At 36.7% G+C, this 15507-nt stretch overlaps 1 protein-coding gene across 1 annotated transcript in view; it reads right to left on the bottom strand.

Moving 5' to 3' along the window:
* The window catches only part of NKAIN2 (sodium/potassium transporting ATPase interacting 2), a 168931-nt gene extending 165496 nt beyond the window's left edge, over window positions 1–3435 (bottom strand). The window contains exon 1 of the mRNA XM_069488460.1: window positions 3268–3435. Within this exon, the coding sequence (XP_069344561.1) occupies window positions 3268–3435 (168 nt within the window). The remainder of the gene's footprint in view (window positions 1–3267) is intronic.
* Window positions 3436–15507: the final 12072 nt, after the last annotated feature.

The following is a 15507-nucleotide window of genomic DNA, read 5'->3' as shown; positions in this document are numbered from 1 at the left end:
TGGCAGTCCTTTCTGCTCGCCTGGAGGCTGTGTGATTAATAGCCCCACTTCCCAATTATATGGATATTATACTTGTCTTCCTTTGGCTGTAGATGGGAGATATCTTATGTATGTGCGATGCAAATGTGGGCTTTGTGAATGCTAATTTCAAAATCAGCCCAGAGTTGATTGGCAGAAAACCGAACAATGGGGTGACAGGCTTGCCATGGGTCAGGAATCTGCAAAATAAAGGCTGAGTGAGGGTGGAGAAAAAGAGCTGGAGAGATTTGCAGTTAATCAAGAGCAGTGGCTGAGACAGCCCCGGTTTATGAAAACAGATCTAAGCCATATATCCTGGAAGAGAGGGCAGCTTCAAAGACCGATGACAACTGTGAGAAGAATGAGAGTTCGGCTGACTCCAAAAGCCAGGATGGAATTAAGAAGCCAAGATTATGCCATAAACTGCACAAACCATGTTCTCTGCCTACCATATCCCCCAAATGTGCCTGTTTGCACCTGGTTTGTAACCTGGGGAAACTTGATCCATTTTTGACTTTGACATCGTCAAGGTCAGGGATCCTGTCATCTTTGCGTTTCTAGATGCTGGCAGGGACAAGTACACAGGAAGTGTTCACTACGCTGGACTGAACGGAACACTCAGAGGGATGATTTGGGTAACGCAAAAGGGGAGGAACAGAGATTTGAGATACTATTTCATCACTTAATCATTACAGCAGAATTGATCAGAATAAATACAAGAAAATTTATTTGGAGGGCTTCCAATAACTAGGCAGAGCAAATTGCTCAAGATAAGCCCTTTTTGGTTTGCATTACAAAACTCTCATTAAGATTTGCTAAATTTTCTGCACAGCAGATGCTTTCAGCCCAAGTCTGCCCACACAATAGCAAGACTAAAGGCAGAAAGTGTGTTGAAACTTCTCCAAGTAATGGCTTAGCTGCACAGGTGCTTACTTACTCTCAGGTGTTCCACATGCAGCACTGCAAAAGAAGCGCACCCCTGGAAAGAAGAACAGGTGGAAAAGGTAGAGGTAAAGATGCCACATCCTATGCTGGTTTGCTCAAACTATTCCTTCACTCCATTGGGGGCAATGCAGACAGGAGAAGTGGGAGCCAGTAGCATGAAATATTGGTCACATCTGTTCTTCAGGACACACCATCTATCTTCTTTGTACTCTAGCCACCTTGCCTTTACAGATGGTTTTCACTTATGCAAAAATATTTTTTCTTTGGGCAGTATGTCAGCCTCAACATATGCTTCTGTGTCCAAATGTATTTTTTTTAGCAGATTCCCTGTGTGCCAAAATGTTATGTGGGGTATAATAAATCTGTGAATATAGTTTACACACACACACACACACACACACACACACAAACAAATTCAAATCACTCTTTGAAATAGTTAAATATAAGTATCCATACACATAAACTATATCTTCACATTATCCTTGAAACATAGGTAGAGGTTTTTCAAAATGATGTGGGTACAGTAATAACAGAGAGTTCCATAGAAGGAATATTTTGTTTAAAACCCATCTCTAACACATAGGTAAAGATATTATATCGGTCCCCAAATCCCAGAAATATTTCACTTTTCTAATGTGAGAGTGAATACTTGATTTAAATATATTTTAAGGAATGAAATGGCTACTTCCATCCCATTAAATCTAACTTATCTTTATTTTAGGATAAGCAAAATGAGCAATTTTAGATTTAAAACTATTACAGAAGATTTTGTTTGTTGGAAGAAGTGTCTCAGGTTGGACATACTCAAGGGAGATCACTCGGTGCTTTAGTAAAGAACATAATTCAGATGTTTTGTACATCACTAATGCTGATTTCTAAATATTTACAGCTCTCCCTCCTTCCTGACCATTCTGTGATTTGGTGGGTCTGTGTGATCAGTTCTGGACAATGAGCTGTGAGCAATGAGCTTCTCCTTCTAAGCAGGAGTATTTAGGTGCCAAAGCAGACCCTCTGTATCTATCTTTGTTCTCTGGCATGGAGACCCATGATGATTGAGACAGTGGCTGCTCCACTAGCCTTGTTTCCTTAGTGACAGTGATTAGTGAAGCCTCCTGCTGACACACAAGAGCCAACCTTTATGGTTTTCAGTTATAGAGATTTGGGAAGTATCTACTAACACAGCATGCTTAGCCTATGATAACACACATATATATAGTCCATTAGAATCTAATAACAATATATTAGCTATATAATCTCATACACACTCATGTAGTTATATTTTTAATTCCAGGAGAATTTTATGTCCTTCTGAATTTTATGCTATTCTACCAAGGACCTATTGTTTCTTGTCATTTAAAAATTGTGAGTCAATATCATCCCCAAAGTAATTAACTGAAGAAAGAAATAGAAAACAGATTCCATTTGTTGCTAACAATTTTAGGATTATGCGCATCAATTACAGATCCTACATGGAATCTAAGAAAAATATATGCAGTTCTTCACATCTAGGATCTGTAATGAATAAATAGATTAATGTATAATAAAGTTGTCTTAACTTTGTATATCCCATGACATACAGTTGGCCTTAGTAAAAACTATTCTTGAGAAAGGGTGCTTTTATTTATCTCTTTGTCATAGTGAAATAATATATTTTATGTAACATAGGTATATGTTATACAGAAATGTGATTTATAATTTCTACTGCCTTCTGGTAGAAGGAGGGTTATTTATTGGAAGAGTACTGTGACAAATGGGGGCATGAAAGTCTAGAACTAAAATCTATAGAAAATCTGAATTGTTTTGGCAAAAAGGGGGGCAGGGACTAAAAGGTGATGGGTGGTACCTGGGGGAAATTTAGGGAGAAGGAGGAAGGAGATAGGGCAAGTGGAAAAGAGAAATCCCATTGCTAGCAGCACAGCCAAAAGAAGCACTGGGGAGAACATAGTTATTGAAATCTTATAAATTTGAGTACTATAGAATGTTAGTTATAAAAACCCTCTGATCTTCCCTCCAGAATCTTTGGAAAATCTACCAAAAGCAAAGTAATCACATTTTGACTGATTGGATTTCCTACTTCAAATGCTGATGATGACAAGGGCTATTTACTGATTGTGAAGAAAATCAGTGCACTCTGTCCATGGGGATGGCTTGGATTAACATGATAAATTCCTGTGAAAAGTGGCATTAATGAGGAAAAGCAAAAAGGCCACACATTACCCACAGATTCCATTTGTGTGCACTGAGTTTGCACAGAAATAAAAACAATTACAGAAGCACTAGGAGTGGTTGTCTGTCAACACTTACTGCGAGGACAATCTGGAGGGAACTATGAGCCACTTCTATGTACTGGTACTCCAGAAAACACCCTGAGACCGTGATGTAGCGATGGTCCTCTGGGGCCCAGTCTGGGGCGGGTGTCACTGACGTCACCGTACATCCTGGTCCATTCTCCATCCACCAAGATCGGTGCATTGAAATATTAAAAGTCAGGATAAGGTCTGTTTCCTGCAAGAAGGCAATTTATAAGGATGAGAATTACTTTATAAATGTTAGTTAGCTTATTTGGGACTGACTTGTTTAAGTTTCTCTTTTAGAAATATGGGTTTTTGTTTTTTTTTTCTACTCCATACTATATATTTCACAGGCAGCAACAAAGTGCCTAAAGTAATTATGTGTCTATGGATTCTACTTATGAAGGTTTGCCTGACTGTAATAATATGGATACAATTATTTTATTAGGAAAATTACCAATGACATGCATTAATTGTAATTCAGAAGGGTCTTTACCTTTCAAGACTTGTAAATATCACAAAAGAAATGACTTAAACTGTTTTATCAAGTGAAGCTCATGCTATTATAAGTTTCGGTATTTCTTCTCCCTCAGAATATTTACTTTTTGCACATTTTAAATCTTAAAGTTGGACTTCAATTCTGAAACATTTAACATAATGTTGTGGCTAATGCTTAAATTTATAAGACTTTTATTTAATAAAACATGATATTATTTGTTTTTCCCCATACTATTATTTTAGCAAATCAGTGTCTCTTCAATCTTGTCAAATTTGTGAAATTGGACATAATATTTCCTGAGAAATATCATTACCAAATTCTTGCAGGGTAGATATAAGTCAACAACTATTTACATGAAGTTCACCGTGTTAGCTGATACACAACTACAAATGGAATAAAAGGTAGAGTTTTGCACTCAGAGACCTGACAATCACATACGCCAATGTGGAGGTATCAATAGCACATGGACAAATGTTGTCTTTCAGAAATAGCATGGCTAAAGGAAATGTGCATGAAACACATTCTATTATTCAGCAAGTCATGGAGCAAGATAAATTCAAAGAGAGAGGGGCAGTGATGGGAAATGAAACTACTTCAGTTTCAGTGATAGTTGATGCTGCAGGATAATAGGTGCCAAATATTCTCACTCCAAAGTGATCGAGGTGCTAGATTGACGGGGCAGATTCTGTACAGAAAATGTCTTCAATCATGTTCTGGGAACCTGAGCCACACACTCACTTGGACATACGAAAGGGTTGAGTCGAAATGGCCAGGGAATTAGAAATCGGAGAGCACTATGCTATAATGCCATTATCTCTACGGTGGTGTTTGGGTAGGGTGGAGGGTGATTTCTCTTCTTCTCAAGCTTACTGAGAAAGGTTTCAAAGTATCTCTTGGAACCGGAGAGACACAGCAACCAGTTTCTGACTCAGGCCTTATACATTTCAAAACAGAGCCTATGGCTGGAGATACTTGCTAAGTGGCCAAACAAAAATTAGGCAGTATTTGGAAAGCAAGTGCATTGCTACATACTCATGTGATGGGTCTAAGGTAATGATTCTTGGAAGCAGATGTGGGCCATCAGGAAAGAGAGCTAACACGGGCTTTCTCTCAATGCTTTCCAAGAAGACCAGTTGGTAGGCGGATAATGGCTGGATCTGTACCACTGCATATTCTTAGGGTCCGAGGGAAGGAGTGCAATTGAGTAAGTAGGGAAGAGGCACCAACCAAATCATGTATGTACAGGTGAGATAGTCAATGCAAGTCAAGGGCTCTGAAAAGCCCAGAAAAGTGTCTTGAGAAAGAGTCACTTTCATCAGCCACCAAGCTCTGTTAGTACCTATATATCTTTCCTGCCTCCTTATCTCTTTGTCATTTTCACACTTCAAGAATGGAGGGGCCTGAAATCTCAGATAATAGTTGTGAGATAGGGAGGGGATAGGTTATTAAAGGCAGAAGTCAAACACTGAGCATACAACTCTTTCCTGTATGAAGGCAGAAATTTAATTTTGAATAAAACTTGGATTTCTTATTATAACACCAGACATATTAATTTCTGAACAGAAATTATTTTGGAAGCTATGGTGACTTCAGATTACTTTTTATTATCTGAATATAACCAGAAAAATACGTCTGCCATGTATTTTATCCAGTGGCAGTAGAAGTATCAGGTCTATAGGTAGGCTTGGAGGGGCAACCGTAAGAAAGGAATAATATTCTCTATTTCTCAGAATCTTGATCATTTAAAATTTGGATAAATCACTGGATCCTATGAGGAAAAAGAAAAAAGTTTAAAAGGGCAACCAACCAGAGACTAAGATTTGAGGACAGCCAGGCTTGAGCAGTCCAGCAAGAACATACTCTGGTTCCCTACTAGCTGGTGATATCTAACGTATACAGCTGGTGATATCTAATGTATCTGTGTAAACCTCCCTCTGTCACAGGAAGTCATGACCAGCTATGAGGGTTCACTTGAAAGAATGGTAAGGAGGATTTTCTGAAACTGAGAACTTGGTTATTTGCATTATTGCTACTCATCTGTTGAAGCAAGATTTGGTTCTCATAAAAACTAGATGAATCAGTAAACAGCTATGCATGAATTTGTCAGAGTAATCATTATCTCAAACAGGAAACAGAGCCCAAAGCACTGAAGGTCCCCTTTCCTTGGAAACCCCTTAATTCCAGCACACCAGGACAGTTGGTCACTGTAGCTACGGAAACAACTTCAGAAAAGCATTGATGCAGGTTGAGTTTGCTGCCCACTAAAGCTGTGCTGATCATAAGTGTTCTTTATTTACTAATTATATATATCCTAACTACTTCCCCCCCCAAAGAGCCTTGTTTTGATAAAGCACACATATACCATTAAAACAAGGGCAAAGAATATGGGCCAAAAAATGATGATGGTGGATAGTGAGCCAGGAAACTAAAAAGACATGGGTAATACCTTATTTGGGCACTCAATCCAAGACTATATCTAATTTATAAGGAAACACTGTGTCTCCCTTATAACTGTCATTGTATAAAAGAATGAAGCATATTATATCCCCAAGACAACCATTTCTATCTTAATACTAAATTCTTAAGAGAAATTAACAATATTACAAATATTTTTACAAAAAAATATTTATAATATATTGTATAGTATCTTTAATTCATTTTTCCTCTGAAATTTCAGGGATATTGGCAGGGAGCTGTGCTGGGTTTAACAGACAACTGAGTTGTCTTGAGTTCCTCTTTCTAATACAGCAACTATGTTAGTTTACTAGGGCTGCCATTAACAAAGTACCACAAATTATGTTCCTTGTCTCACAGTTCTGGAGGTAAGGCTCTGAGATCAAGGTGTAAGTAGGGTTGGTTCCTTCTGCAGGCTTCCCATGAGGGATACTCTGTCCCATGCCTCTGATGGTGTGCAGGGAATATTTGGCATTCTTTGTCTTGTAGAAGCATCACTGTAATCTCTGCCTTCATTTCACATAGCGTTCTCCCTGTGTGCCAGTCTGTGTCTGAATTTCCCTTTTTTATAAGGACACTAGTCATAATGGCCTAGAGCCCACTCTAATGACCTAATTCACTAGTTACATCTGAAAGGCCCTATTTCCAAAGGAAGTCACTCTAAGGCTGCAATCCCCAACCCCTGGGCAGCAGCCCAGTACCTGTCTGTGGCCTGTTAGGAATGGGGCCAGGCATCATCTCCTGAGCTCCATCTCCCCAACCCCACTGCACCTTCCCCCTGCCAGCTCCCCACTGCCCCCGTCCTGGGGAAAAATTGTCTTCCATGAAACGGTCCATGGTGTCAAAAAGGTTGGGCACCACTGCTGTAAGGTGCTGAAGGTTAGAATATATATACGAATCTGGGGAAGTGGGGCACAATTCAACCTATAATGATAAACTCTAATTTCAAAAGATCATTTGAACCACAGTGTCCGGATGACAAGTACCATATTTTATTACTTCATATATTTATCTCTTTGCTTTCTATGTTGTTTATTATCTGGAATATTAATCACATTTTTTTTTCTTTTAGGCAAGCATGAAAATGAAGTTTATTGAGGAAAGAAAGACAGGATCGTAGGGCAAGAGCAAGACACAGGCCTACAGAGCGTGGTACATACGCCACAGGTGAGGACCCGGCCCATTGTCGCAGCAAAGGGACAGCAGAAGGAAGGGTGCAAAAGAGAGGGTGGTTATGGTCTGTGTCTTGTTTTATGGTGTCTGGATAGGGACCTCCCCATTTTAAAAATTAAAATTACAATAAAATTAATAGCCAGAAATAGTGCTCTTTGTCCATAGTTTTTTCCCATTTTTCTAGTACTTTTTGAAAGGCAACCACTTTCATTTTTTAAAGAACTGTTTCTTTGTTTACTTACTTTCATTTTGTAAATATTGTGCTCATATTGACATTATTCATTTATCATTTAAATATTATCTAATTATTTCTACTATGGAAAGTGTGAATTAGCATTCTCAGACCACATTATTCACTTTCTATTTCCCCACCATTCTGTATAATTTTCTCTAAAATTTGATTATATTATACAATTTATGATTATGTAAATATTTTTATGGGTGAGCCAAATAGTTAATTATGACTTCTTGCATAAGGTTTTGTTTTCCCTGAAAATAATTCCTTCACAACTTTAAAAATTAGACTTTATATTTTAGTTAGACGCACAGCAAAATTTAGTGAAAAGTACAAAAAGCTGCCTCAACATATGCACAGCCTCCCCCACCATCAACATTCCACACGAGAGTGGTATATTTGTTACAATCCATGAATTTACATAGACACCTTACTATCTCCTAAAATCCATAGTTTACATTAGGGGTACTCTTGGTGCTGTACATTTTATGGGTTTGGGCAAATGCATAATATCATGTATCCACCATTATAGGATCGGACAGAGTATTTTCACTGCCCTAAAAGTCCCCTGTGCTCTGCCTACTTGTCCCTCCCTCCCTGCTAACTGTTGTCAACTACTGATTCTTTTACTGTCTCTATAGTTTTGCCTTTTCCAGAATGTTATATAGCTGGCCTCATATAGTATGTAGGCTTTTTAGATTGACTTCTTTCACTTAATAATATGATTTAAAGTTTCATTATGTCTTTTCATGGCTTGATAGCCCATTTCTTTTTCTTACCGAATAATAAGCCATTATCGGGATGTGCTACAGTTTATTTATTCTTTTACCCCCAGAAGGACATCTTTGTTGCTTCCAAGTTTGGGCATTTGTAAATAAAATTGCTACATACCTCTGTATGCAGGTTTTGTGTGAACATAAGTTTTCAACTCATCTGAGTAAATATAAAGGAACAAAATAGCTGAATCATATGGTAAGACTGTGTTTAGTTTTGTAAGAAACTATCAAACTGGAAGACATTCCAAAGTGGCTGTACCATTTTACATTCTCACCAACAGTGAATGAGAGTTCCTGTTGCTCCATTCTTTGCCAGAATTTGGTGTTAGTGTTCTGGATTTTGGCTATCGTAATAGGTGTATAGTGCTATCTCATTGTTGCTTTGATTTGCATTTCCCAGATGACATATGACATCGAGCATCTTTTCATATACTTATTTGCCATCTGTGTATCTTTTATGGTGAGGCGTCTGCTAAGGTCTTTGGCCCATTTTTAAATTGTTTTTTGATTGCTGAGTTTTAAGAGTTCTTTGTATATTTTAGATAACAGTCCTTTATCATATATATATTTTGCAAATATTATCTAGCAGTCTATGGCTTGTATTTTTATTCTTTTGACAGTATCTTTTATAGGGTAGAAATTTGTAATTTTTAACAAAGGATAGCTTGTTAATTCTTCCTTTCATGGATCAAGACTTTGGGGTTATATCTAAAAAGTCATAGCCAAATCCAGTATCATTTAGATTTTCTGCTATGCCTTCTGTGAATTTTATAGTTTTGCATTTTACATTTAGGTCTGTAATTCATTTTGAGTTAATTTTTGTGATGGGTTCAAGTAAAAATAGAATGACCAAGAATTAGGTGGGGGCAGGGGAGAGGGTAACACTTTAGATATGTTTTAGATACAATGTTAAGAAAAGATCTCTCAGTATTTTGCATTTGAGAAGTGAAGCAGTAAAGCATTTTCAGCCTAGAGGACAGCCAGTGGGAATGGCTTGAAGATACGTTTATTCATGTCTCTTACTTTCCCGTTAGAGCCTTTCCTTCAAAATCTGGTGATCCCTGGTGTCTTTTCACATCAAATAGGAGGAGGCGAAACTGGACTGGAAGTTTGTTGTGCATTAGCGTATTGGTCAGTTGCTGTCTTTCCCATACAATGACTGGGCATTGCCTTCCAAATGGTTGATCTGTAGGGATCTGTAAGATTTTACTCTGGGTCTTCCAGTCTTCTTATGAGTCAGGCACCAGACCACAGCATTCTTGGGCTGAACTGGGAAGGACCTGGTGGTCTTGCTACATAGTATACAGATCTTTTTTTCCAGTGTGCAGATTTTAATTTAATCTTCCTGCATGCAGAAACTTTGCTCATCCTACCTATGCCTCAAGAGACTTACCTGTTTGAGGAGAAGCCTGATGTGTGGACCAAAGGAAGAGCCTTGGGTAACCTAATTGTTCCTTGAAAAGATCATATCTAGTTTTCACTCCTCTACTTCACACATTCTGTCTACTTCCAAATCCCGGCTGTTACGGGTTTTGTAGGCTAAATTTGTACATTGGAACCCTTCTTTACATGTTCATAAGTTTTTGGTTTTTCCTTTCTGCTAAGTCACTTGCCAATCCTCCATCTACTTCCTATCTTTTAAAAATTGCTGACACTTCTTGTGTCACTTTTTACTCTTTAATATAACTTTGTTGGCAAAAGTGGATAAGATATAAGTACATATCTTCAATCAGCTATCAGTAAATGGAAGATTCCTAGTATCTTATATTTCATTAATTTTCATGTAGACATTTAAACAAAAAGTCTCTGCATGTATGTGCATGTGTGCAAAGTTTTAACTATAAAGTACAAATTCTTGCTTGTAAAACAGACAATGTAAAGGTCTCTTTGAGGTCTTCCCTTTTAAATGCAACAGGAATTCCTGAGTGTCATCTGCTCCCTGCAAAATCAACAAGTTGTTTAATTCCTGTATGTTTTGTAATTTTGAGCTAAAAATCATGACCTCTGGCACAAAAGACAATCCTTGATAGCACAAAATATGGTAGAAAAACCATAAACAAAATATTTTAGATTCTAAATGGATTCCTAGGAAAAAAAAGTAAAAAATGGGCTCAAAATTGTAAGATAGTAAAACTTTTAAATCTAAAGAAAAGTTTCACAATTACATGTTCAAATCAGTATAGTGAGAAAAAAAAATCTTTGTGTTAATATATTTATTCATCTCTCCTAGTAAGTCTTCAAAAAGTTCAGGTTAAAGGACCTCATTATTGGTCATGTCATTTTTCAAAATAACAGGGTCTGATGTATTACATGAAAGCTGTTATTAGCACTAAAAATTTGTTTCTCACAGGGCCTGTATATATTCAGGTCAATGCAAGAAGCCTAATTGCTCAACAAATAATAAGCATTTGGTTAAAAAAAAGTTGACAAGTAAATGAGAAAATGATACTTAGTAACATTTCAGAATTTCAATAAAAAGCTAAAATTTACTTTCACAGTTTAAGGAATTTGTAGAGCAAAGCATAGCTACATATGACTGTTACCAGAGTAAGCAGTGGAGGCTATATTGGCAGAGATTAGAAGGTAGAGGGTCAGAGTGAGAAGTTTGAGTTGCAGTTTAAAAATCTGAAATATTGTCTTAGATTTCTTGAGTTTTCTATTACCCTCTTCTTTTGGAATAACATTAAAATTGATACCTTTTCATTTCTAGGCAGCTTAGTTACTATCTGAAAGGCTAGAAACATGCTTCTTACTAAATGGCAATAAGTCTAGAGTTATCAGTATAGTTACTAATACATTAATTATTCATATACCATATGAAAACACTCTACCAGGCCATAATGATGTGATGTGAATCTATATAAGACAAAGTATCTGACATATGAGACTTATTGTCTCTTTTGGGAAACTAGGTATAAACATAAACTATAACAATATAAGGAAGCATTTGATAAGTACTTAATAAGTAGCATGGACAATCTTTAGGTTGATGCCTGGGAACCCTGGCTGGGGCCTTAAGGAAGGGTAGGGCTTAGATAGGCCCACATCCTAGAGCAAAAAGATCATTTTAAGTAGAGTATACCAAATAATCAAAATTGTGGAGCTACAACAACTTGTATATTTAAGAATTGATATGTAGCCTTATACACATGAGATAAGAGTTTGTAAGGAACAGTGTAAAATAGCTTTAGGAAGATAAGCTGGGACTAGACTGGGGAATGATCTCAATGCTAGACCAAGAAATCACGGCTTATTGAAAAATTTTTGATCAGTAATAGGCCATAAGTACTGTCAAAGATGAACTAAGAAGTATTACAATAAAAATAATCTAGTATCCTATAGGATTAGGCTGGTCCTTGCAGGAGACATAGTGAAACCAGTACAGGTGCTGTATTACATAATAGATGCTACACATTCCAAGTGCTTTACCTGAATCACCCCAGACTATTCTCCTAAGTTTCACAAGGGTCCGGATATGCAGCACCAGGACCAGAACCACTGCTTTTAAGACTCTCAAAGTAAGCATGGGACCAAGTCAGAATTCTCCTGACCTTAAAACATAATTCTGGTGATGATATTAGAGGAATGCCAAGCAAGTACATTTAATGGAAAGAAGCAAATTTTAACAAAAGATCCCAAAATACTCTGGGAGATCAAAATGTTTACATTAAAAAAAGAATATGCATTTAATTATTAGGATTGAGAGAAGTAGTTAGAAAACTTTGTGATGAGTAACATTCTGCAATTAGCTGAGAATGCAGGAAGCTGTGTTTGACACCAAGAATCACATTGTTTCATGAACCCTTATTTATTTACAATCAAAATACACTGGATTCAAGTTTAAAATATCATTAGAAAGCATTGTGCTGTATCGAACTGCCAGTATCTACCTGTGGATACTCATTCATAGGAAACCCTGAAAAATTCTTAAAAATTATTATTATTTACAGCTTGTTTCCTGCTATGGGACTTATTTTTCTAATTTTAAATATAGCATTTTTTTTCTGTTAATACATGCATAGATCTATGCAAAGCTGTTTCTACATATAAAACCCCCAAAGTTATCCTGGTAACATGAAAATTAGTGAAAGAAAATCATATTGTTCAAGATATAAGAAAGAACAACTGAGAAAGTATGGTTTTGAGAAGATAAGCAAAATTGCAAATGCACTTTAAGAGGTCAAATGAATGTTGCATACTTAGGAATATAGCACACAAGAGAAAGAAGTTTGTATCTACCCACTCTAAACTTCCAACATGTGACTCCTTCCTATAGGTGGAGGATCAAATATATATTCATGCCTCTAGTTTATTCTGAAATCTTCAAGTACAGGTAATTTTGGAATTCAGCTGATTAAATATAAATTATGATTGTGTATCATAATTTAATGACAGCATAGTTAGTGTTAATTCCAGCTTTTGGTTCTTGTCATTACTTATTCAAGAAAAGATTTTGGAAAATATTTCTGTGAACATGAAAACATTACGATCATTGCTCTAAAAACAGATGAGGAAAGTTCAATGGTATTTGGCTTTCTAAAACCTAGAGTTTTAAAAACAAAATGTGTTTCTTCTGATTATGTGAATTCACTAAAGATTTACTATAAAATGTTTACAGTTCATTGCTATTATATGTTTTCATTATTTCTTGCCTGAAAACAGGTTTCTCATGTCCGTATTTAAACAAAAACTATTATTTTACTTTTCTAAGTCTTATCCCCACAGTCTTCTTATTCCAGATAAATGTTTTATATTATCCCCCACTAGTCTACACTTTCTGAATCCTGAGAAATGCTGCAAAAATTGCATTTTTTATTAAATCTTCCTCAAAACCTCCTATTAACATCCTGTATATCTCTCTTCATTTGAATTAATACTTCAGGTTACCCCTTCTAAAAGATTTTCCTGATTAACTCCATCCCTTTTTCACCCTCACAGTGATATACCTGTTATTTCTTATATATATGAAGAGCAATAATATCTTGGTCAGTTGCTTTTTTCTTCAGGGAAAAGGAATATATTAGGCTCAATAAATTCACTGTTTCTGCTTAAAAAATACATATTAACTGCCAACTAGAGAAGAACATCTGCATCTAGAATGCAAAGAATTTTGTTTTAAAGTGATCCTTGTAATGTTCTGAAAAGTAATAAAGGAAAAGGGGAGGGAAAGAAGGATAGAGGGAAGAAAGAAAAGAGAAGGAAGGAAAGAAAGGAGGGAGGGAGAGAAAGGAAAGGAAAGGGAAAAAAGGAAAGAATTCAATAAGGAAGTCTCCATGCTATGTTAAAGTTCATTAAACCTCCAGCCTCAAAAGTCTCAATTTTTTTTTCAACCTCTAAAGTTAGGATTCATCCAGCTCTGAGTGGGATATAAGTTTGGCAAAATGAGTCTTCTCTCCTCTCTTTCACACACTTTCTAGCAGATGCTAGAGGCAGAATTTTCTCAGCTGGTTACAATAATGAAAGATCAAGTTCTCACTGACTTTATTGTTTTCAATGTACTGAAATCTCTTCAGGCAGCTTTTCCTGCTGTTTTCTCACTTTCCTGTTTGTTCCTTCCCCACAGGTATCTTTTCCCATCTTCAGAATGTTCCTTTTCCTAAGAGCTTTGAAAAGTGATCTGCATTAACTCTAGGGGCTTAGTTAGCAAAGAACAGGTTAGCTATTTCCAGAGATGTTACTGCCATTAAATTACTCACCTGAAGCCTCCATTTCATTAATTTTAAAAGCACATTGATGTGGATTTCTAATCAGCATGAAGGCACAGAGGTGCTGATGATATTGAGGGCTGCGAGACATATAAGGAACACTGAACTGTCCTCCTCAATAGCTCCCCACCATTACTGTCAGTCACCACCACACCTGCATGGGCAGCTTGCCCCCAATACTGTCACTGTCATTTTCCCAAAGTCAGAAATTACGACTTAATAGCATCTGTGTTTGCCTCCAGGGATTAATTTTTCCTTTTTATTTTTAGTTGACACATAATAATTGTCTATATTTATAGGACACAGAGTGATATTTTGATACACGTATACAATGTATAATGATCAAAGCAGAGTAATTAGCATATCCATCACCTCAAACATTTATCATTTCTTTGTGCTGGAGACATTCAAAAATCCTCTCTTCTAGCTATTTAAAAATATACAATATATTATTGTAAACTACAGTCATTCTGCAGTGCTACAGAACACTAGCATTTATGCCTCCTATTTAGTTGTAATTTTGTATCAATTAAGGAGGTGGGGCCTAGTGGGGCTGATTGGGTCATGGGGGCAGACCCTCATGAATGGCTTGGTTCCCTCCCTGCAGTAATGAGTGAGTTCTCCCTTTATTAGCTCACAGGAGTGCTGGTTGTTTAAAAGAGTGTGGGCATCCCCTCCTCTCGTTCCTTCTTTTGCCATGTGACATGCCTGCTCCCCCTTTAATTTCCACCTTGATTAGAAGCTCCCTGAACCCCTCACTAGATGCAGATGCTGGCACCATTTTCTTGTACAGTTGGCAGAACCATGGGCCAAAAAAAAAAATCCTACTTTTCTTTACAAATTACCCAGCCTCAGGTATTTCCTTTATAGCAACCCAAAAATGGACTAAGACACCTCCCCTACTCCCTACCCTTCCCATCCTCTAATAATTACAACTTTTCTCTCTTCTTCCATGAACTTAATTTTTTTTTAAATCTCCCACATATGAGTGAGATCATGGGATATTTGTCTTTCTGTGCCTGCCTTATTTCATTTAACATAATATTCTACAGGCTCATCTATGTTGCCACAAATGACCATAAAATATTTCATTTGTTTTTATGACTGAATAATATTTCATTGTGTATATATGCCACATTTTCTTTATCCATTCACCTGTTGGATGACATTCAGGTTGATTCTATATCTTGGCTATTGTGAATAGTGCTGCAATAAACATGGGGGTGTAGATATCTCTTCAATATACTAATTCCCTTTCCTTTGGATAAATACTGAGTAGTGGGATTTTTGGATCATATAGTAATTTTATTTTTAGTTTTTTGAGGAACGCCTATACTGTTTTCCATAATGGTTGTAGTAATTTACATTCACACCAACAGTGTATATATAAGTGTTCCCTCTTCTCTGAATT

This window comes from Eulemur rufifrons, chromosome 15 (genome assembly GCF_041146395.1).
Source record: "Eulemur rufifrons isolate Redbay chromosome 15, OSU_ERuf_1, whole genome shotgun sequence".
Classification (NCBI taxonomy): domain Eukaryota; kingdom Metazoa; phylum Chordata; class Mammalia; order Primates; family Lemuridae; genus Eulemur; species Eulemur rufifrons.
Note: the sequence above shows the minus strand (reverse complement) of the source record. Positions and strands in the feature narration are given on the sequence as shown.